Source organism: Ailuropoda melanoleuca, chromosome 9, assembly GCF_002007445.2.
Source record: "Ailuropoda melanoleuca isolate Jingjing chromosome 9, ASM200744v2, whole genome shotgun sequence".
Lineage (NCBI taxonomy): Eukaryota > Metazoa > Chordata > Mammalia > Carnivora > Ursidae > Ailuropoda > Ailuropoda melanoleuca.
Genome location: NC_048226.1, coordinates 27,062,567 through 27,087,502, shown reverse-complemented (window position 1 = coordinate 27,087,502; position 24,936 = coordinate 27,062,567). Strand labels below are relative to the sequence as shown.

The 24,936-nt window shown below is 38.2% G+C and overlaps 2 protein-coding genes across 6 annotated transcripts in view; one reads left to right on the top strand and one right to left on the bottom strand.

Moving 5' to 3' along the window:
- The window catches only part of CYFIP1 (cytoplasmic FMR1 interacting protein 1), a 125,851-nt gene extending 120,946 nt beyond the window's left edge, over positions 1-4,905 (top strand). For both annotated transcript variants that reach the window (XM_034667994.1, XM_034667993.1), the window contains exons 29-31: positions 1,486-1,724; positions 2,189-2,336; positions 4,741-4,905. In XM_034667994.1, coding sequence (XP_034523885.1) covers positions 1,486-1,724; positions 2,189-2,336; positions 4,741-4,905 — 552 coding nt within the window. The remainder of the gene's footprint in view (positions 1-1,485; positions 1,725-2,188; positions 2,337-4,740) is intronic.
- A 1,807-nt stretch (positions 4,906-6,712) lies between these two features.
- NIPA2 (NIPA magnesium transporter 2) overlaps positions 6,713-24,936 on the bottom strand; it is a 29,604-nt gene continuing 11,380 nt past the window's right edge. For 3 of the 4 annotated variants that reach the window (XM_011216648.3, XM_011216647.3, XM_002929950.4), the window contains 4 exons: positions 24,165-24,221; positions 13,307-13,397; positions 11,974-12,134; positions 6,713-8,204 (listed from right to left, as the gene is read on the bottom strand). In XM_011216648.3, coding sequence (XP_011214950.2) covers positions 7,570-8,204; positions 11,974-12,134; positions 13,307-13,397; positions 24,165-24,221 — 944 coding nt within the window. In that variant the 3' untranslated portion in view covers positions 6,713-7,569. The remainder of the gene's footprint in view (positions 8,205-11,973; positions 12,135-13,306; positions 13,398-24,164; positions 24,222-24,936) is intronic. The other variant, XM_019792779.2, reaches the window with a different exon arrangement.

Here is a 24,936-nt window from a genome sequence, read left to right as displayed (position 1 = left end):
CAGTAATTTCTCTGATGTTGGCCATAACAACATCTTTCTAGATATGTCTCTCAAAGCAAGGAAAACAAAACAAAAATAATCTGTTGGGACTTCATAAAACTAAAAGCTTCCACATAAAAGAGGATACAACCATCAAAACCAAAAGACAGCCTGTTGAATTGGAGGAGATATTTGCAAGTGACATCTGATAAAGGGTTAGTATCCAGTATATGTAACATACAACTCAACACCAAAAAACAATCCAATTAAAAATGGGCAGAAGACACAAACAGATATTTCTCTGTAGAAGACATCCAGATGGCCAACAGACACATGAAAAGATGCTCAACATCACTCATCGTCACGGAAATGCAAATCAAAACTACAATCAGATATCACCGCACACCTGTCAGCATGGCTAAAAGCCCAAGCACAAGAAACAAGTGTTGCTGAGGATGTCGAGAAAAAGGAACACTTGCTCACCATTGGTGGGAATTCATACTGGTGGATCTTCTCTGGAAAACAGTCTGGAGGTTCCTCAGTAAATTAAAAATAGAATTATCCTATGATCCAGTAATTGTACTACTGGATATTTACCCAAAGAATACAAAACACTAATTGGAGAGGTTATATGCACCCCTGTGTTTATAGCAACATTATTTATAAAAGGTAGATTATGGAAACAGCCCATGTGTCCATTGATAGATGAATGGATAAAGAAAATGTGGTGGATATATATGTGTACACACACACACACACACACACACTGGAATATTCAGTCATAAAAAATGAAATCTTGCCATTTGCAACAATATGGATGGAGCTAGAGTATAATGCTAAGTGAAATAAGCCAATCAGAGAAAAGACAAATACCATATCATTTCACTCAAATGTGGAATTTAAAAACAAAACGAATGAACAAAGAAACAGAAAAAGAGACAAATCAAAAAACAATCTTTAATTACAGAGAACAAATGGATGGTTTACTAGAGGGAGGTGGGTGGGGTGGTGGATGAAATAGGTGAAGGATATTAAGAGTACACTTTTCTTGATGAGCACTGAGTAGTACACGGAATTTTTGGATCACTGTATTGTATACCTGAAACTAATATAACACTGTATATTAACTGTACTGGAATTAAAATTTAAGAAAATTTTTTGAAAAAACACAGTATCCCTGGCCTCTACACACTCGATGCCACTCACCTGACCCCAAGCTGTGACAACCAAAAATATCTCCACACATTGCCACATGTCCTCTGGAGGCAAAATCACTCCCAGTTAAGAATAGCTGTACTGGACAGTTCTCCTTGACTGAAGTATATTTAATCTACGAAGACCTGTATGTAATAGCTGATATATTTATGTTGTTAATGCTTATTTCTAAAAATCCTCTTGTGCAAATTAAGATAGTTTTCTAGTAAGTCAGAAACAGATCTGGGTAGTTTGGTTTCAGCGGTCTACTACCCTCCTGCCCTGGCTTATAACGTTCTATCCTTTCTACAGCAAATTGCAATAGCGAGAGAAGGGGACTTGCTGACCAAGGAGCGTCTCTGCTGTGGCCTGTCTATGTTTGAAGTCATCCTGACTCGGATCCGGACCTTTCTGGATGACCCTATCTGGCGTGGGCCTCTGCCCAGCAATGGAGTCATGCATGTGGATGAGTGTGTTGAGTTTCACAGACTGTGGAGTGCCATGCAGTTTGTCTACTGTATTCCTGTGGGAACACACGAGTTTACAGTCGAGTAAGTATGTGCTCAGTGGACAGGGACATGGGAGCAGGCTAACACAGAAGACTGCATTCCTCTGGAAGTTGGCTAGAAATTGCTGAGCTGCTTTCAAGCCATTTAAGTGGAGGTTCTTTCTTCATGCTCAGGAGGTGACCTAGGGTGAAATTTCTAGGTGTTCTCTGAATCCATGGAAACTTAGGCAAGTTGGGTATGCATTTTTCTTGGGGGAGGGGGGGTGTCCACAGCTTCCCAAAGTCATTCTTGAAGAGTCCATTATCTAAAAAAAGGTTAAGAAGCAGTGTGCCAGAGGAACCCAAAAGAGATGTTTGCCAAAAAGAAAGATACATCTGCTGCTCAGCATTCCCTTCCTGGCCTGTTCCAAGTAGATTCCTTGGTCAGTGACACCTGGATACAAACTTATCAAAGACTTTATAATTTTTTGTTGATTGCCCATTGTGCTTGTTGCTTTGTGTTTCTAGGCAGTGCTTTGGCGACGGGCTCCACTGGGCTGGCTGCATGATCATTGTACTTCTTGGGCAACAGCGGCGCTTTGCTGTCCTGGATTTCTGCTACCATCTGCTTAAAGTCCAGAAACATGATGGCAAAGATGAGATTATAAAAAACGTGGTATGTGGAAGAAAATCTTCACCATGTGTGGAAGTGTCACAAAATATTCATACTTTGTACTTACCAAAAGTCCTTTTTGGGGAATGCTTTTCATCCCAGTACATAAGGTGACACCAACTGAAGCTTTTCATTTCCAAATGAATTTAAATATACTTGATAAGTAATGCAGTCAGGCAGTGAAAGTTACCGATTGTTCCATTTTCTTTCTCTCTTTAGGGTACTTAGATCTGCTTCCTATTATACAGCCTTATAGGATCTGCATTTTCAGATTATTGGCATACAATTCTAGTCTTCTGGCTTCTTTTTGGGGCCAAAGTGTGTGTGGTTTGTTTTGTTTGATTTGTTGGTTTGTTTGCTTGTTTTGGCTGCCTTTAGATCTTTATCCCTTTGTCATTTTAGGGATTGTTTGTAATTGAATTCTAGAAAATACTCAGGCAATATCTTTTCAGATATTTTAGCTTTTCTTCCATTCTCCTCTTTTAGGACTGCAATTTTAAGTGCTTGTTAGACATTTTTCTGGTGCCCATATCCGTTATCCTGTTAGTTTTGTAATTAGTTTCCTAATCCATGACAGATTGCCAGAGATTTAGTGGTTTAAAACGACACCTATTCTCTCAGTTCTGTTGGTCAGAAATCTGGGTACAGCATGGCTCAGCTGGGTCCTTTATCATCTCAGGGCCAAAATTAGTGTTATCTGTAGGGCTGTGTTTCTTTCTGGAGCCTCTAGGGATGAATCTGCTTCTAGGCCTATTCAGGTGGTTGGCTGGACACAGTCCCTTGCAGTTGGAGGACTGAGGTCCCCATTTCCTTGCTGGCCATTAGCCCACATCTCAAGTCCCTCCCAGGCTTCCAGTCTTTTAACTTTCCTTTCTGCCATATATCCTGCCTCCACCTGGAGAAAGTTCTTTTCTCATATGATTAGATTGGGCTTACCTGGAAAATCCAGGGTACTTTCCCCATTTTAAAGTCTATAATCTTAATTACATTTTCTTTTTTTTTTTAAGATTTTATTTATTTATTCGACAGAGATAGAGACAGCCAGCGAGAGAGGGAACACAAGCAGGGGAGGGGGAGTGGGAGAGGAAGAAGCAGGCTCATAGCAGAGGAGCCTGATGTGGGGCTCGATCCCATAACGCCAGGATCACGCCCTGAGCCAAAGGCAGACGCTTAACCGCTGTGCCACCCAGGCGCCCCTTAAGTACATTTTCAAAGTCTCTTTTGCCATGGAAGGTAACATGTTCATAGGATCTGGGGACTTGGGGCTTGGAGTCTTTAAGGGGCCACTCTACCTCCTGTATCTTCATTTTCTGGTTTCTGGGCTGGTCCCAGAGTACTGTATTATTCAGTTAACTAATTCACTTCACTTCTGTCTGTTTTTAGTTTTCAATAATATGAGTGTATATTTAAAAGTTTGATTTTTCAAATCTTGATGGTAATAATTTTATCTTCTTCGATGAATTTTTTCTTTTTTACACATTTCATGTATTTTATATCTTGTAATTCTAGTATCTGAGGCCTCAGAGGTTATCTAAAACTCTGAAGTTTTGTGTGTTGGATTTATTTGCCAGCTCTTGTCCAATTGAACTTAGATTGCTCTTTCTTTTTTAAAGATTTATTTATTTGAGGGAGAGGGAAACTCAAGCAGATTCCATGCTGAGTGTGGAGCCTGATGTGGGTCTCGATCTCACAAAGCTGAGATCACGACCTGAGCCGAAACCAAGAGTCGGAAGCTCGACCGACTTCACAACCCAGGCACCCCATGGATTGCTTTTCTCCCAAGATTTTTATTTGCTTCTCATCTCCACGGACTGTTACCAAATTGGGGTCAACTTAGAGGGTCCTGTCTTTATTGGGAGTTTCTAGGTGTATTCCTGCTTGCTTGCAGCCCAGGACATCTCATCTCACTGCTGCTGGTGGCATCTGTCCCTTAGGAGGTCCTGGCTTCTTTACTTCCTGCATAGACAAAACCTGCAATGCTTTTTAAAGTGTCTTCTTGTGCATGTGTGTGTGCACATGTGTACGTTCTTTATCCAGTTCTGTTTTATCAGCAGAGTCTATCAAAGTATCCTGTCCACAAGAACTGGAATCTAAAACTTTCCCCACTGACCATATTATTTTCATCTTTACAGTCCCAGTTTTTAGTACACAGCAGCTTCTTAATACCTGTGTGTTGAATGAATAGGTCTGTAAGTTGTACAGATAAAGCTAAAGTCAGCAGCATGAAACCAATAGAGAGATGTGTTCAAATGCAAAATATATTCATTGTTCCAATGGGTACATTAAAGAGTACGTGTGCTAGTAGTTCATGGTGATTTTTATGAGAAAATGTGAAAATCCTGCCATTTCAAACGTGAATAAATGTACATGTTTTAATAGCAAAACATCCTAATTTTAACTGTTGCAGCCGTTGAAGAAGATGGTGGAGAGAATTCGCAAGTTCCAGATTCTAAATGATGAGATCATCACTATCTTGGACAAGTACTTGAAGTCTGGTGATGGAGAAAGCACCCCTGTGGAGCATGTTCGCTGCTTCCAGCCACCTATCCACCAGTCCCTGGCCAGCAGCTGAGGACCTGTACATCATGTTTTTGAAGAGTCCCAGTACTGACTGCATTTAATAACTATAAGGGCATGTTTTTCTTTCCATAAACGACTTAGATTTTTGGGGACTATTTTTCAGTATCTCTGTGCTTGTTAAAGGGGGTACTTTTCAATTTAAATGCTTAATTTTATAAAATTGACTTATTTTTCTAGACTAAAATTGTATATGCTTTTGGTAATTAGAAAGCCTGAGAATATTGGCTGTTGATTGTTGCCATCATGTTCTTACAGAATTATTTTCCATTTTTCTATAGAATGTTCCAACAGCTAGCTATGTCAAAGTGCTGCTGAGTTCATCATCCATTTATTCCTTAGCAAAGGATCAGTAATGTTTGGGGAAAGATTTATGGACTTAAGAAACTTACTACCAGCTCATTGTAATAAAATGCACTACCAATTAAAATTAAACTTGATGATTTAGCTTTTGTTTAGGGATTTTCTGATGGTCTTTTATGAGTAACCTTTTCTAAGTCATTGTTCCCTCCTTTTTGTGTCAATGTTTCAGAAAATAGTGAACTTGATTCCTCTGCTTCTACTAAATCCAGTTGTGACGGAATCTAATTTGTAAGGTATGATTTAAAGGTTACGGAAATAAAACTAGTAAAACTTATTTGTGTTTATTCATTTAGTGTTGTGACCCTGTGCCTTTACTTATCTGCATAGAGCTGGCCCAGGAGATCTGAGTCTAGGTCACCTGCAGCCTTGCAAGAAGGGACAAGATCATGATAGGGAGTAACTGCCATATGGCTTTGGAAACAGAACACTAAAATCCAGCATCATACATGCTACTGAAAATAAAGTCTGTGAACTATTCCACTGTCCTCTTTAACCTTGACTTACTATAAAATAGAACTATCCTTTGCCAAGTTACCTAAAAATGTTGCTTTTGGTAATGTGAGTAACCCTGGGGCCAGCATTCTGCCACAGACTGAAGTAGTATCTTCTCACCCTATGCTGAAGTACAGATTATGAGGAATTATGATTAATGGCTAAATTTAATTCATATTACTAAGTTCTCTAAAACTCAGTTATAAAGCAAATAATATGTAGTAAACATTTATGTACAATTTCAAGTGCTATGTTGAATTAGGAATTTATTAATGTATGCATTTTCTGAGGTGCCGTTATCACACCCATGGGGGTGAAAATTAGTTCTTACTCTACTAGGTACAAAGTAAAGTACAGGTATTATAGTACATAAACACATAGTATATCTATGATATTAAGATTACATGGGGGAGGCAATCAGAAAAAAAAAAATGTCTACAAAAGCTCCTTAGAGGATTAAAAAATGCTGGGGAAAGGGAATTTATTTCACAAAACTTGGAGACCGGTAACTCTGCCCTGATAAAGCCAGTGGAGAGTTGTGTGGTGGGACATTGGTGCCATCACCACTGTGAGGCTCCAGCAACCCCCAGGCAAGGATAGTGAGGCACCAGTGGTGACTGGTTACACAGTAGGGGTCAAGCTGTGTGACCTCGGCAGGAGCAGCACAGTGGGAACAAGCCGTGTTCTTCTTACTACACAGGTGGAAATGGTCTACTTTTTAAAGTGCAATTAATTGCTATGATGATTGGTTCTGAAGCTGGATGGAGTTCATTATGCTATTCTACCTTTTTGGCATACAGTTGAAATTTTCCATAAACATTTTTTCATGAACATTTTTAGAAGACCAAAATAGAGTGTCTGAACAAACTAAAGCAAAGTAAAATACTGGGTACAAAGAAACCATATTTTACAAACATCTTGTTTGTTCTAAGCATTCAGACTTAGAACTGTTTCAACTTGTCTGTTTATTGTAACATGAGCTAAATTTAAGAAATTAGTCTTTTGACTTTATTTCCCAGAGTTGTTAAAAGATCTAAATGACAATATAACTCATTATGAAAATATAATGAAAAGTACAAGAGTTGATGTACAATGGCAAATCAAGACTCCAGGTACCAAGGGATTAAAGTGAAGAATAAAACCAGTCAGGCTGCAGTGTGACAGATGCAGGATGCGCTGGTTTAACAAGGTGCCATCAAGGAGTAGGAAGACCATCAAATGTGTGGTGAGAAGTCACAGTTTGAGAAACATCTCCTATCGGGCAACTTCTTCCCCTTTTTGGTTTGGTAAATTGAGTGCATTCAATAATTTAGGATTATCTTAAACATTTCAAAATTAATTAAAATAATTCATCAAACAGGAGTCATTTTTATAGGTAAGGTAAATCCCAGGATAATGTATTAGGAAAATTTTGTTCCTTTTTAAATCAAAAAGCCTTCAAGGGATTGATGGAGTGGGGATGACAAATATACATTTCAGATTTTCATCACCAATGAAAAAATAAAGCATTTTTATAGACTTAAAACTGTCAGTACATTTAGATTTTGGTGAAGGAAAAATTTAAAATACCTCTATAATAATAATAATATAATGTTAATAGAAATTGGCCATGTACTGAGGTCATTTTAGGGAGCTACCATCATGTAAATATAAGAAAAGTAATTTCTTGGTCCAAATCAGTGAAACTTTAAAAAAGATTGTCTCTAGAGAACATTATTTGAGAACGATGCTTTTTCAGACACATTCTGATATTCAAATTCACTTTATAACACAATTATAGATTAATCTTTTAATTACATTTTTCTTAAAAAGCTGTGAGATTTCCATTTCTTCGGGAGATATTTTCACCACTGTGTTGTTCAATTCCACAGGTTAAGCTTTCTTCATTATTATTAAGAACTTCATACATGTTAGAGAGATTGCCATTCATTGCTTTTTCATCTTTTCGAAAAGACACAGGGAGACTTGCTAGACTAAAGCTGACGTCTTTAAAGGCATGCAACAAGAATATTCCTACAATGATTGTAAAGAAGCCACTCAAAGTACCAATGACATCATTGACAGACATATCTTGCCACTCCTTAAAAAGAATAGCTGAACAAGTTAAAACTGATGTTGTAAAGAATACATAATATATGGGAGTCACAATGGAAGTGCTGAATATATCCAGTGCCCTGTTCAGGTAATTAATCTGTGTGCTCACACAGACTATAAGGCTCAGCAGCAGAATCCAGGCCAGGGGATGTCGCAGCACAGGCTTTCCAGCAAACAGCTCTTTGATTGCAATGCCCAGTCCCTTAACACAGGAGACTGAAAGCGCTCCAATTACAGAGCAGATTGTTATGTACACAAGAATGTTTGTCTGTCCATGGCGAGGTCCCACCACAAAGATTAGTATCAATGACACAATGACCACAAGTGTTGCAAAGACCACAAAACCTGGAGGAGGTAAAGAAAAGTTGTATTTAGTCAAATGCGTAAGTACTAAAAAAAACCCCTGAGAATACAAAAGAAATATTAACTCAATAGGAAGGAGAAAAGGTGTGGCCTTAAAATAAATATTAGCTTTCTTCTGCTGCCCCAGCAAAAGTGCACTCATAAAAACATACATATACTGGAAGATGACACTATGCTTCATATTCATAAACTTACATCACTAACATTTTTAACATGGCATCTTAGGCCTCATGATAATCAGATCATAGAAAATGGAGACCAGGTTTAGATCACAGAAAACGGTGATGATTTGCAGCTATCTACTCTAGAATATCTACTTCCCACCCACAGGAATGCTCTAACTCCAAGAATGGAAACAATCAGAAACTAGTGGAGAAAAATCATGAGATGACCTTAAACACTCAACATTTTATAGATGCTAAAAAGAACAGCAGTTATGAATCAAGTTTGTCCTAAAAGGAGTACATTTTTTAAATACTTAGAGACAACCACTGGGGTAAACACAGCAAATCAATAAGAGAATCAAAAATACTGTTAGGGTTCTGGATGAATATGGAGAACTGAACCCAGCATGGTAATAGCTAACAACTGTGTAGCACCACAGCCCAGGTACTTTTCTCAGCAATTTGCACTGATTAACTCATTTAATCCTCACATCCACCCTATAATATAGATACCATCATCTGCATTTTAAGATGAGGAAACTGAGCCACAGAAGTCACATGAATTTATTCTGTTCCCTCCTTAAACTCTGCCGATAAGATAAACAGTAACAGGACTTATAAAGAAGCAAACATACAAAAACAGGAACGGGTAAAGGAGATGATAGCAACAATATCATGGAAGCCAGAAAGCAGAAGATAAACTCACAACTGCTATAACACATCCAAGAAAGCTGAATCCCACATCAACAATGATGAAAGATGGGAAAGTAACTCCGTTTGCAGCACAGAACACTCCAAAGATGCAATGTACCTCTGGAAGTGGGGTAAAGGAGAGACAAAAACAGGAGACCTGGCTGAAAGTCTATTAAAGAAGCATTAAGACCCCAGGAACCCTGCTCAGTTCTGAACATCTGAGTGACTGTAATTCTTGCCACAGCAAACTGGAGTACTTTGGCCAGTTGTGTGTAGGTGCCACAATAAAACAGAGAGTTGGGAAAGGTCTAGGTCTATGACATTAACTCCTCCTTTCCCACTCAACTCCTAGGACTCTGGCAGGAGACTTTGCTGGGGATCTGACAAGCCTGATTTCTGAAGGCAGCCAAGGATCACCAGGAGAGGCACCAAAACAAACAGAAAAACACGAAGCCTTTGTTTCCTCAGTGTAGACAGAGGAAAACTTCGGAACAGATAAATCACCATCCAACAAAAACAATAAAAATTACTATTAATAAATCTTCAGAGAGAATGATGAAATACCAGAGCAATCAAAACACCTAGAACTTGAAAGGTGAAAATCTGGAGAAAAAGACAAGGTCAATATTCACCTCTGCCTCCTCCCTTGTGATGACTGTCAATTCTAAAGCAGAGAATAAGGACGGGCATAAACACCAGCAGAAAGCGGTGACCTGGAGCTTGTGGAAGTTTCAGTGGACTAGGTAAAAATAAAAACTTGGGATTTTGGGCTGCCTAAGCAACTGGGACACAAGAGGCCAAGATTCCAGAAGGAAGGAACTGAAGAAAAGTTGAGTCCAAGTTTCTGTGTGCAACTCCCCTTAAGGCACTTGTAGGCACAGAAGCTGTACACGCCTAGGTCTGAGAAACCACGTAGACAGCCTGGTGAAAATGCCAGAGAGCTGAGTGAAGACACCTGCGTCTTGGAATGCTGACAGAGACACTACCATTCAAAGTTCACCCAGGTGGTGGGTCCAAGTAAACATCCCAGGCTTTCACAGTTGAGAGAAAGAAGGGCTACGATTAAGAATATAGGCAAAATGGAAAGAAACCATTCTCAACAAAGAGTGAAGCAACACTTCAAGTTAAAGGTGATCTACTGTACTTTTATCTGCCTGACAGAAGAAATTTAGGTTCTTTCTGAAAGAATAAAACATCACTTAGAGTCTTTACACTTTTTGATATTCTATGTCCAGCATTTATGTGAAACTGCCTAAAGACAAAACTAGATGACTGAAATCAAAAGAAAAAACAGAGCCCCAAAATAATCCTGATATTGAAGTTTGCAGGCTTTTATTTTATTTTTAAAGATTTTATTTATTTGACAGAGAGAGAGAGACAGCCAGCGAGAGAGGGAATACAGGCAGAGGGAGTGGGAGAGGAAGAAGCAGGCTCCCGGCAAAGGAGACTGATGTGGGGCTCGATCCCAGGACTCCAGGATCACACCCTGAGCTGAAGGCAGACGCTTAACGACTGAGCCACCCAGGTGCCCCTGCAGAAAGACTTTTAAATAAACAGGACTCTCCGGGGATGTGCTGCACAACACAACACATGTGGTTGACAATCGTGTACTGTCCATACGCAAAATGTTGAAGGTGAATTTCATGTTATTTTTTTTTTTTTTGGACACACACAACCAAAGAGCAAAAGCAAGCTCCTGGAAATTAAAAATGTAACAGCAGAAATAAAAACTCAAAAGTAGGGCTGGGAACACAAAACTGAGGAAATCTTCCAAAAGACAGAGCTAAAAGGAAAAAGTGGTAAAAACAGGGGAGAAAAATATATATAAGAAAAGTCATTGTATATTTCAGGAGGTCCAATCAACAGAAGAGTAAGACAAATTTCACAAAAAAGAAAACAAATAATAGCAAAGAATGAATCTGATTTCCTAAAATAGGATACACATTTACAAATTTTAAAAAAATCCATCAAGTACCTAGCGCAGTGGATAAAAAGTAGCCCACATCTAGGTACCTCAGTGGAAAATTTCAGCTCCGAAGAGGACATCCTAAAGGTTGCTAAAGACAAAATATGGGTCACATATAAAAGATAAAGAATCAATTGTGTTTGATTTCTTAGCAACACTGGAAGTGAGAAGACAATGAGGTTACATAGATTAAAGACATTTTTATATATACAAGGTCTTAAAAAGTCTCAACTCTTCCTTGCCTTTCCTGTCTCCTACAATAGTGGCTCCAACCAAAATGAGGGAGCAAACCTAGGATTCAGAGCCAAGAAAAAAAGAGAAAGTGAAGGGGATCCTTCAGGATGCTGATGATGTAAAGTCCACAATGACAAATGTGCTGGCAGTTCAAGACACCAGTCTGGACTGAGGCCAAATAAGACTCTGGGAGAAATTTCCAGAAGATATGAAATAGAATACCTAATGTGTTTGAAATTACTGAGGGCAGAATTAAGACCACTGGAGAAGAGTTTCAGGATGGATTGATAAATTCACAGAAAAGCGATCAAAGATCATTATCAGTTAAGAAAAAACATAAACAAGGAAGGAAAAGTAGTTGTATCATATGGCTCAGCTGGGAAAAAAAGTTATATAGTGATTATAATGTAAATAAATCATTTAAACAAAACCAGGTAGATACAGTAGATACTGGATGTAACAGATGATGCCTAAAGCCAAAGAGGGTAGCAGCAGTATAAGCATTTATTTAGAGACAAAGGGTTAAAGAACAAAATAAACAAGGCGTTTAGGGCTGGTGGAAGTGGAAAATGACCATTATTTTTCATAAGCTATGTAGAACAATTTGCCTCTTTACATGAACATAAAATTCTGGTTAAAATAAAAACTAAATTGAAAAGTAAAAAGTAAGACTGATAAAGTTTTTGTTTCTTACCTGGATCTCCCAGCTTGTGAGACATTTCATTTAAAGTCTCAATCTCCTCTTCTTTTGGAGCATGAATGATCATACTTGTAGATCCTAGAATACTTAGCAAACATCCAATTTTCCCATGAAGATTAAGTCTTTCATTTAGAAAGTATGAAGAAAGAATGGCACTAAAATGGGGAATGGGGGGTGGAGAATATTAAAATAATCAACCACTTTTCTCATTTTTAAATATCAACACAACACAGAATTTAAATTATTAAAACACTAAGACACTGTGAACTTGCAAAGATTCTTTGGCTTTCAGACAAGGTAAAGAAAAGACACATTCATTCATAAAATGAAAGTTTCCGGCAAAACAATGGTTTCTTCATACATTAAACTAGTATAGTTACCATATTTCTACTGCAGAAAATCATTATGAAATTTACACTAAATGGAGCTGCAGTACAAATTTATAACCTAATTAAGAAAACCAATGCTTAAAATTTGCTCAATTTTAATTTATCCATACTGGTTGATGCATCCTCCCTGTGTGTTCGTGTAATTCTATATAATTTGCCTATTAAATTATCAATTTTTAATACTTTATACCCAGTTTTAACCAAATCTAAAAAATACATAATGTAAACCTATAAATATGACATAATATAGAGAAAATTAAGGGTGAAAGGCATGTACCACAATGTATCTTCATATACTACAGATTATACAGTATTTTGAAAAATTATGTAACTTACATATAATATTGATTTATACACACAGAACACTATCTTGGGGGGAAACAAAGATTAAAAAAAACCTATCAATCAATTAATCAACTTTGATAATAGTAACCAAAATCCAAACGTCAATACGGGTTTAGCTGTTTAGGCTAATCATTAAAATATCAGAAAAAGGACAAGTCTTGGACTGCTCCTTCCAAGGGAGTACCCCAGAGCAGTCTGTAGAGGCACATAAACTTGCACCAATCATTGTTTTTCTGTAGGTATAGAAACTGATTTATCACCAACCACCATCTACCAAAGTGTACATGTCTCAAATGATAAGTGTTATAACAAGACCAACTGGAGATTTTAAAAAATTGTAATAAAAGTACAACTACTGCTGCTCTGAATACAAGCAAGACAAAGCATATAAGCATTTACTCCTACAAACTGACAGCATGCCTGTGCACCAAAGATAACCCTTTAAAAGCAAATTACTATGCAGCTTTAAAAAAAAAGTTTTCAATATTGTTTAAATGTAAATTACGCTGAGCATGTGTAACTAGATGGCACTGAATGCTTTATGGACTAATATACTGACTACTGTTCCTACACACGAAGCATAGCATCCTTACCTTACTAGGACGCTGAGAGCTCCTAATGGAGTCACTAGGGTGGCTGGTGCAAAGGCATATGCAGCAAAGTTGGCCACCTCACCTGCTCCCACTTGGAGACAGACAACAAAAGAAAACTCTCAGAGCAAATCACTCAAAATGGAAATGCCTGCATTTTATTTTCATATACAGTTGACCCTTGAACTTAACAAGAGTTTAAACTTTAAGCGTCCACTTGTGTGGATTTTTAACACCGTAAATGTATTTTGTATGATTTTCTTTTCTCTAGTTTATTGTTTAGAATACAGTATATAATACATATAACATACAAATTATGTGTTAATCAACTATGTTATTGGTTAAGGATTCTGCTCAATACTACGATAATGGTAAAGTTTTGGGGGAGTCAAAAGTTATATGCAGGTTTTCAACTGCACAGGGGGTCAATGCCCCTAATTCCCATGTTGTTGAAGGGTCCAATGTGTGTGTGTGTGTGTGTGTGTGTATATATTTATATGCTACTTCAATTGTATTTAGTAACTTATTTTCTCCCATCAATGCATAAGGGTTCTCCTGTAAATTATCAACATTAGAATAGAATCCAAACTTTAATCTTAATTGAAGAGATCCAATTTATGCTTACATATAGATTTTTTAAAAAATTTTTAATATACTTACGTCCTATCACAACAAATACAGATCAATTAAAAGCCGCTAAAACTCTGTGAAAACACTTCTCCTAAGTCTTTTTCACTAGTTTTTTTCAAAAGACATCCGTAGGTACTTACAATGTGCTAGACGCTGTTCTAGGATCAGGAAATACTGCCATGAGCAAAACAAAAATACTGTTCTCCTGAGCACCCAGGTGTCCCAGTTGGTTAAGCAACTGCCTCAGGCCAGCTCAGCAGGGAGTCTGCTTGTCCCTCTCCCTCTGCCCCTCCTATCTGCTTGTGCTCACTCTCTCTCTCTCAAGCTCTCTCAATAAGTAAAAATCATTAAAAAATTAAAATTAAAAAAAAAATACTGTTCTCCTAAAAATTTACATTTTAGTGACGGAAAACAGGCAAAATACATGGCAAGTGGTTAACCATGCAGTGTAGAAAGGAATGGGTGTGGTGAAGGCAGGATTTTGGACATGAAACTTCTGTGGTTAAAAACATTAGTCATTTTTTTTGGAAGAAACTCAAACACTTGGAAACTAAAGAACCATCCTGCTCAAGAATGATTGGGTAAACCAGGAAATAAAAAATCAATTTAAACAATTTATGGAGACCAACGAGAATGAAAACTAAACGGTCCAAAACCTATGGGACACTGCAAAGGCGGTCCTAAGGGGAAAATACATACCCATCCAAGCCTCACTCAAAAGAACAGAAAAATCTAAAATGCAGTTTATATATTCTCACCTCAAGAAGCTGGAGCTGGAACAGAGAACAGGCCTAACCCTGGTAGGAGAAAGCAGTTGATCAAGATTAAAGCAGATCAATGAATTAGAAACCAGGAAGCACAGTAGAGCAGATCAAAAGAACTAGAAGCTGCTTCATTGAAAGAATAAATAAGATTGATAAACCACTGGCCAGACTTATTCAAAAGAAGAGAGAAAGAACCCAAATTAATAAAATTATGAATGAAAGGGGAGAGGTCACAACCAACACCAATGAAATAGGAAGAATCATTAGAAACTTTTATCAACAGCTTTATTGCCAATAAATTAAACAACCTGGAAGAAATGGATGCCTTCCTGGAAACCTATAACTACCAAGACTGAAACAGGAAGAAATTGATTTTTTAAACAAACCGATTAAACCTCCCGAAAAACAAGACTCCAGGGCCTGATGGATTCCCTGGGGAATTCTACCAAACATTCAGAGAAGAAATAATACCTAGTCTCCTGAAGCTGTTTCAAAAAACAGAAACAGAAGGAAAACTATCAAACTCATTCTATGAGACCGGTAGGACCTTGACCCCAAGCCAGGCAATGACCCCATCAAAAAGGAGAATTACAGACTGATATCCCTGATGAATATGGACGCCAAAATTCTCAACAAGATCCTAACTAATAGGATCCAACAGTACATTAAAAGGATTATCCATCATGACCAAGTGGGATTCATCCCTGGGATGCAAGGGTGGTTCAACATTTGCAAATTGATCCGTGTGATAGATCATATCAAAAAGAAAAGAGTCAAGAACCATATGATCTTCTCAACTGATGCACAAAAAGCATGTGGCAAAATACAGCATCCTTTCCTGATTAAAACACTTCAGAGTGTAGGGATAGAGGGTACATTTCTCAATTTCATAAAAACCATCTATGAAAAGCCTACAGCAAAAATCATTCTCAATGGGGAAAAGTTGTAAGCCTTTCCCTTAAGATCAGGAACATGACAAGGATGCCCACTCTCGCATTCATTATTCAATATGGTACTAGAAGTCCTTGCAACAGCAATCAGACAACAAAAAGGGATAAAAGGTATTCAAACAGGCAAAGAAGTCAAACTGTCTCTCTTCGCAGATGACATTGATACTCTATATGGAAAACCCAAAAGACTCCACCCCCAAACTACTAGAAGCTATAGAGCAATTCAGTAATGTGGCGGGAAACAAAATCAAAGCTCAGAAATCAGCTGCATTTCTATACACGAACAATGAGACTAAAAAAAGAGAAATTAGGGAATCTATTCCATTTACAATAGCACCAAAAAATCATGATACCTCGGAATCAACCTGATCAGAGAAATAAAGGATCTATATTGTAGAAACTACAGATCACTCTCGAAAGACATTGAAGAAGACACAAAAAGATGGAAAAACATTCATGTTCATGGATCGAAGAATAAACATAGGTAAAATGTCTATGCTACCCACAGCAATCTACACTTTCAATGCCATCCCGATCAAAATACCAATGACATTTTTCAAAGAGCTGAACAAACAGCCCTTAAATTTGTGTGGAACCAGAAAAGGCCCCAAATAGTCAAGGAATTGCTGGAAAGGAAAAATAAAGCTGGGAGCATCACGTTGCCAGATTTCAAGCTATACTACAAAGCTGTCATCACAAAGACAGCATGGTACTGGCACAAAAACAGACACATAGAACAATGGAACAGAACAGACTCTCCAGAAATGGACCCCTCGGCTCTTTGGGCAACTAATCCTTGACAAAGCAAGAAAAAACAGTGGAAAAAAGACAGTCTCTTCAATAAATGGTGCTGGGAAAATTGGACAGCTACATGCAAAAGCATGAAACTTGACCACTCTCTCACACCATACACAAAGATAAACTCCAAGTAGACGAAAGACCTCGATGTGAGACAGGAATCCATCAAAATCCTAGAGGAGAACATAGGCTGCAACCTCTTTGACATCGGCCACAGCAGCTTTCTTCATGACACATCTCCAAAGGCAAGAGAAACAAAAGAAAAAATGAACTTGTGGGACTTCATCAAGATAAAAAGCTGCTGCACAGCCAAGGAAACAGTCAAAAAAATGAAGAGGCAGCCCACGGAATGGGAGAAGATGATTGCAAATGACACTACGGATAAAAGATTAGTACAAGGATCTACAAAGAGCTTCTCAAACTCAATACATGGGAAACAAATAATCAAATCAAAAAATGGGCTGACGATATGAACAGACACTTTTCCAATGAAGACATACAAATGGCTAATAGACACATGAAAAAATGTTCAAAATCATTAGCCATCAGGGAAATTCAAATCACCACAGTGAAATACCACCTTACGCCAGTTAGAATGGCAAAAATGGACAAGGCAGGAAACAACAAATGTTGGAGAGGATGTGGAGAAAGGGGATCCCTCTTACACTGTTGGTGGGAATGCAAGTTGGTACAGCCACTTTGGAAAACTGTGTGGAGGTCCCTTAAAAAGTTAAAAATTGAGCTACGCTATGATCCAGCAATTGCACTACTGGGTGTTTACCCCAAACATACAGATATAGTGAAGAGAAGGGCCATAAACACCCCAATGTTCATAGCAGCATTGTCCACCACAGCTAAATCGTGGAAGGAGCCGAGATGCCCTTCAACAGATGACTGGATTAAGAAGATGTGGTCCATATATACAATGGAATATTTTCAGCCATCAAAAAGGACAATTTCTCAACATTTGCTGCAACATGGACAGGAGTGCAGGAGATAATGCTAAGCAAAATAAGTCAAGCAGAGAAAGACAATTATCATATGGTTTCACTCATTTATGGAACATAAGAAGTAGGAAGATCGGTAGGAGAAGAAAGGGAAGAAGGAATGGGGGGTAAACAGAAGGGGGAATGATCCATGAGAGACTATGCTCTGGGAAACAAACTGAGGGCTTCAGAGGGGAGGGGGGTGAGGGAATGGGATAGGCTGGTGATGGGTATTAAGGAAGGCAGGTATTGCATGGTGCAGTGGGTGTTATACACAAGTAATGAATCATGGAAATTTACATCAAAAACTAGGGATGTACTGTATGGTGACTAACATAAAAAATTATTAGAAAAAAATAATAAAAATTAAATTAAAAAAACATTAGTCATTTTTTATATTCTATAATTTACCTTTTTATCTTTTATACTCTTGACCAAAAGTTCTTAATTTTAATGTCAAATTTTAAAACATTTTCCTTTGTGGTTGGTGCTTCTTACAAATTGTATGACAAATCCTTTTTAATTTTTTATTTTAATTCCAGTATAGTTAACATACAGTGTTATGTTAGTTTCAGGTGTACAATATAGTGATTTGACAATTCTATACATTATTCAGTGCTTAAGTGTACTCTTAATCCTCTATCTTACCCATTTCTTGTATGAGAGATCTTTCTTGAAAATCTTTATTCTCTAAATTGTTTAGTGTTCCACCTTTCACATTTAAGCTTATGAACCACCTTAAGCTGCTCTTTATGTATGGACTGCAGTAGAAATCAAATTTTAATTTTTCCATATGGATTGTTACAGCAATACTTACTGAAAAGCACATTTCCCTATTTCAATACCACCTTCGTAATAACTATACTATCTGTGGGTGTTTCAGGGATCTCCATTCTATTGTGCTGCTTTATGTATTCTGGCACAGTACCATACTGAATTAGTGTAGCTTCATAATAAAGCTCGATACCCAGTAGAGCAAATACTTTCATCTCTTAATATCTTTGCTTTGGTAAACAATAGCAAAAATGAGCTTTTAGGACTTCATCAAGATAAAGAGCTTCTTCACAGCAAAGAAAACAAAAGGCAGCCCACATAATGGTAAAAGATATTTTGCAAATGACATACTGATAAAGGGTTAGTATCCAAAATCCATAAGGAACTTACCAAACTCAACACCCAAAAAACAAGTAATCTAGTTAACAAATGGGCAGAAGACATGAGCAGACACTTTTCCAAAGACGACATTCAGATGGCTAAGAGACATACGAAAAGATACTCAACATTACTCATCATCAGGGAAATACATATCAAAACCAGATAAGATACCACTTCACACCTGTCAGAATGGCTAAAATTAACAAGATAAGAAACAAGAGGTGCTGGTGAGGATGTGGAGAAAGGGGAACCCTCTTGCACTGCTGGTGGGAAAGAAAACTGGTACAGCCACTCTGGAGAACAGTTTGGAAGTTCCTCAAAAAGTTAAAAAGAGAACCACCCTACAATCCAGCAAATTGCACTCCTAGGTATTTACCCAAAGGATACAAAAATACAGATTTGAAGGGGTACATACACCCCCTTGATAATTTATAGCAGCATTATCAACAATAGCCAATCTATGGAGAGAGCCCAAATGTCCATCAACTGATGAGTGGATAAAGAAGAGGTGGTATGCATGTACAATGGAATATTACTCAGCCATCAAAAAGAATGAAATCTTGCCATTTGCAATGGCACGGATGGAGCTAGAGTGTATTATGCTAAGTGAAATAAATCAGAGAAAGACAAATACCCTATGATCTCACTCATATGAGGAATTTAAGAACGAAAACAGATAAGCATAGGGGAAGGCCGAAATGAAAAAAAGGAGAGCAGGAAACAAGCCACAGAGACTCTTAAAGATAAGAGAACAGGGGCGCCTGGGTGGCACAGCGGTTAAGCATCTGCCTTCAGCTCAGGGCGTGATCCCGGCGTTATGGGATCGAGCCCCACATCAGGCTCCTCTGCTATGAGCCTGCTTCTTCCTCTCCCACTCCCCCTGCTTGTGTTCCCTCTCTCGCTGGCTGTCTCTATCTCTGTCCAATAAATAAAATCTTTAAAAAAAAAAAAAAAGAGAACAAACTGAGGGTTGACTGAGGGAGGTGGGGGGGGCAGGCTAGATGGAGGATGGGTATTAAAGAGTGCACTTGTGATGAGCACTGGGTGTTGTATATAAGTGATGAATCACTGAATTCTACTCCTGAAACCAGTATTGCACTGCATGTTAACCATCTAAATTTTAATTAAAAAATTAAAAAAGGAGTAGCTTTGCTTTACTTGGACTTCTGTGTTACCATACAAATTTTATTTACTTTTTTAAAATGTGTCTTGAACTTTTAAGGTAGTGTCATTTTTTCTTTTAATTTACTTGGGATAGATAGTGAGAGAGAGCATGAGAGGGGAGGAGGGGCAGAGGGAGAGGAAGAAGCAGACTCCCTGCTGAGTGGGACTCAATCATGACCGAGCACGATCCTGGGGTCCTGGAATCGAGTACCTTTGGCCTGTGCCAAAGGCAGATGCTTAACTTACTGAGCCACCAAGGTGCCCCTCAAATGTTTTTTTGTTTTGTTTTGTTTTATTTATTTGAGAGAGAGAGCACCAGCAGAGTGGCAGGCAGAGGGAGAAGCAGACTCTTCGCTGAGCAGGGAGCCCAACGCGGGGCTCGATCCGAGGACCCTGGGATCATGATCGAAACTGAAAGCAGACGTTTAACCACCCCTCAAATGTCGGTTTTAATACTTTTTGTTTTCTACTTAATTATAGCTCTTCTTTTTAATTCCTTCTACATTTTTGTGTTTATTTTGCCATTCTTTTTCTTTTTTCTTGAACTAGATGTCCCACCTTCCTTGTTTTGAATTATATTTATCTAAAACTGTGAGCTTAACAGGCACGTGGATGGCATACTTGGTTAGGCATCCAACTCTTGGTTTCAGCTCAGGTCCTGATCTCAGGGTCATGAGATCAAGCCCCACATCAAGCTCCCTGCTCCCTCTCCCCCTGCCCCTCCCACTCACGTTTTCTCTCTAAAATAAATAAATCTTTAAAAAAAAAAGTAGACTTTAATTACTTCAGTATTATGTTCACAAGTTATGATACTTTGTATTCGACACCAACATATTATTTTCTAACTTAAACATATTTTTAAAATATTTTCTAGTTTTCATTCTTTCTTTGAACCATGGACATTAAGTGTATTTCTACATCTTCAACATGGGGATTTTTATGTAAGCTTTTTGCTATTGATCTCTAGTGTAATTATAATGAATCCATGAAAATACTTCATTAAATCTTTTGAATAATTTAAGACTGGCTTTATGGCCTAGTGAACAGTCCATTATATTAATATTCCATATGCCTTTGAAAACAATGTAGATCAGTGACATAAGTCCAACAAGTGAAGTTGGCTAAATTTGCTCTTCAAATGTTCTATAGCCATAACAATTTTACTTTCCTTCCCCTATAGTGAGAGTGTTATATTAATATTTCACCATATGATTCTGGATTTGTCTATTTCTCCTGTTGCTCTGTCAACTGCTGCTTTGAATATTTCAAGGCCATATTATTAAATAAAGTTAGAATTGTTAAAGCTTCCTGATGAGTTGAACCATTTATCTTTATGAAATAATCCTCTTATCTCCAGTAATGCTTTTTGCTTTGAAGTATATTTTCGAGTATACTCAGCAATCTCAACTTTCTTCAGGTATGCTTTTCCATCTTTCTCTTCCAGCCATTCTATATCCTTGTTTTCTATGTGCATCTTGTAAAAGACATGAAGCTAGTTTTTGTTATTTGTTTTTATAATTCCAATACAATAATCTTGTACTGGTTCCCATTCTTAGCAGCACCTGACTCTGACCCTTAGCCCAGTTCAAAAGTTCACTCTATCTCTCAACTGCCTGCTCTGAAGTCTGCAATTACCTCTAGGGCAGAAGTGTCTCCAGCTTATCCTTCTGCGCACTACGCCCCTCCCTGATCTTGGCTAGGTAATTCATTACGTGTTCGCTTGTTCATGCTTTTAAGAGGTGGTTTTTATATTCTATCCAGCCTTTTAACTTGTTTTCAGCAAATCTTATCAGTTCTACCTTCAAAACACACCCAGAAGTCTACCACTTCTTTACACACTCACTTTACACTTTACACACATGGACCCTGAGTCCATGCCATCACCACCTCTTATCTGATTACTCTAATAGCCTCTCACCTGGTTTTTCTACTTCTGCTCCTATGTGGTCTATGCCTCAACAAAGCAGCCTAAGAGATCTTATTAAAACCTAAATCAAATGTCATCCCTTTATTCAAAAGTCTCCAATGACTTCCCACACATAAAGTTCTTTCTGTGACCTGGACATGGTCTAGGCCCTCATTACTTCTCCCAACTTACCCCCGCCTACTTCCCCCACATTCACTCCCTTACTATTCTTGCCTCTTTAATGTCACCTTCAGGCTTTAATCCAGTGCTATATTTAAAATAAAGCACTCCAAAATTTAGCACCTTAAAACAAAAGCCATATTTTCTGTTGGTCAAGACTTCATGGCTTCTCATAGTTTCTGTTGGTCAAGACTTCTCACTCAGGGTTTTTTAAGAGGTCTACAGTCAAAGATGTAAGTTGGAGCTACAGTCATCTGAAGGTTGGATTGGAGCTGAAGGACACAACCAAGGTGGCTTAGTCACATGACTGACAAGTTTGTACTGGCTATGGCCAGGGGACCTTCTTCAGGCTGCCTGTATGTCTTACCACCACCACAGCTGGTTTCCCTCAAAGTAAGCAATCCAAGCTATCAAGGTGGAGTTACAATGCCTTTGGTGACTTGGCCTTAGAAGACATACATCATCCCTTTTTTTTTTTTAAAGATTTTATTTATTTGACATGGGAGTGGGGGGGGGGAGCAAGCACAAACGGGGGGAGCAGCAGCCAGAGGGAGAAGCAGGCCCCCGCTAGCAGGGAGCCCAATGTAGAGCTCAATCCCAGATCTCTCAGGACCAGAGATGAAGGCAGCTGCTCAACCGACTGAGCCACCCAGGTGCCCCATCACCACTTCTTTTAATTCTGTGATCACATCAGGCCACCATTAATTCAATGTGAGAGGGGATTATACAAAAGTGTGACTACCAGTGGGTGAGAATCCTTGTGGGCTATCTTGCAGGTTGGCTATCACATTTCAACAGGCTAGGCAGGATTTGCCTCATGTTCTTCACATTTACTGTTTCCTCTTGCTTAAAATGTTCCTCCCCCAAATATCGGCTCTCACTTTACATCTTTTAATCACATACTGAGTAAGATCTGCCCTGGTCCCCCTTCTAAAATATAAGGAAACTGTCCTAGCCTCCCATCTAAAATGTAAACCTATCTATCCTTCATGTTACATCCCTTCCCTACTTCATTCCTAGCAAATGTAAGTATTTATCACTAACACACACATTTGAATGTATTTATCTAGTTTATTGTTTGCTTCCATCTAGAATGTTAAGTCTCATGGGTAAGGATTTTTGTTTGTTTGAATAGTTTTATCTCCAGCACCTAGCATACCAGAAATGATCAATAAATACTTGCTGAATGAACAGTCAAATCAGTCTCTTCGTTATTTCAACAGCTCTTAAGCTTATAAAGAACATTTACATAATTAAATCCTCAACACTCTGAACGCCTGGTGTCTTAAGAATCATTTTTCTATGTACCTTTTTTAAAGGTAACTGTCAAAATAAGCATAGACTCTCTAATCAAATGCATAACTCCTTTCCTTTTTTTAAAAATATTTATTTGAGAGAGAAGGCACAAGCAGGAGGAGCAGCAGAGAGGGAGCAGCAGGCTCCCCAATGCGGGGAGGGGGTGGAATCCCAGGACCCAGGGATCACCACCCAAGCCAAAAGGCAGACGCTTAACCAACTGAGCCACCCAGGCGCCCCCACAGCTCTTTCCAATTTGGAATGAAAGTCAATGAAGGGGGAAGAATTAAAAACAGGATATTTTACTTTTATTTTTTTTTATTTTTTTATTTTTTTTAAAGATTTTTTATTTATTTGACAGAGATAGAGACAGCCAACGAGAGAGGGAACACAAGCAGGGGGAGTGGGAGAGGGAGAAGCAGGCTCATAGAGGAGGAGCCTGACGTGGGGCTCGATCCCATGATGCCGGGATCACGCCCTGAGCCGAAGGCAGACGCTTAACCACTGTGCCACCCAGGCGCCCCAACTTTTAAAGTTACCTTCTTAAACTGAGAATTTTAAAAAACACATGGGTGTTATCAGACATATTTTAATCAGACAGGTAAAAGAAAGTCTTCTCACTCCAATTAAATAAACTAACTGCTAAATGACTTTAACTGGCTTAAATTTTACATATTTTGAGTACTGTTCATTTAAAAAGCAAGGATTTATTTAAAGTTTTAAAAAGTGCTAGAGGCACCTGGGTGGCTCAGTAGGCTAAGCAGCTGAGTCTTGACTTTGGCTCAGGTTGTGATTTTGGGGTGCTGGGATCAAGCCTAGCATCAGGCTCCATGCTCAGCAGGGAGTCTGCTTCAGGACTGTCCGCCCTTCCCTCCCCCTCATTTGAGCTCTCTCTCTCTCTAGAATAGATAAATCTTTTAAAAAATTAAATAAATAAATAACAAAATGTGCTAGTAATATGAGGCTGTATTAGTATATGCAAGAATTTAATATACATCTATAATAATTCCTTGAAATGTTCTCTATACATACTTGATAGCAATCCAGCCCACCACAACCATTCTTTAAGATATGCATGGCCACCTTGACCTGTGAATGAAAAAAATATTTCACTTTTTTGGAATATTATCAGACGCATAAATTTATGACAACTATTAGCAATGACAGATTTTAAAATATCTCATTTGTTATTTTTACTTTGAATAAAGGTTCCATCATTACTGTATAAGGGGATTTCTAAACTAATCTTTTTATGATTATCTTAGAAAAGGGGATGAGGATCATGATAATGTTAAAATTTTTAGGTTTATACTATACTGTTGAGTGAAGGAATTAAATCAATCCTTATATTCGGTCTATACTTCAGTCTTTTGTTTCGTGAACTCAGCTTCAATAAACAAAGTAAAGAAAATGAACCAGCAGGAAGTAACCCAACTTCAAATAAATTAGTCTGAATGTGGATAACCCATACAGGTGTGGGTTAGTCCCACTTACGAGGCAGTAACCGTGGAGATAGGAGTTTTATATTGACCATACATAAAAAGATTGAGCATTCATCACCATCTGGAGCTACCAGGATGTTCATGTTCCTACTTGACTCCCCTCCCCCAAATTAATAAAATCAAGAAGCAATTGGTACTAAAGCCACTGTCCAAAAGAAAAAGCCAATGCAAATGAACCCTTTGACAAGCATATCTATCATGGACAGTGAGACCACGTGCCTTAATACAAGAATGAGGAATATACTTGTTCAAGCAGCATATGCTAATACTTTCTCCTCTGCCCATTAACCTCTAACAAAGGA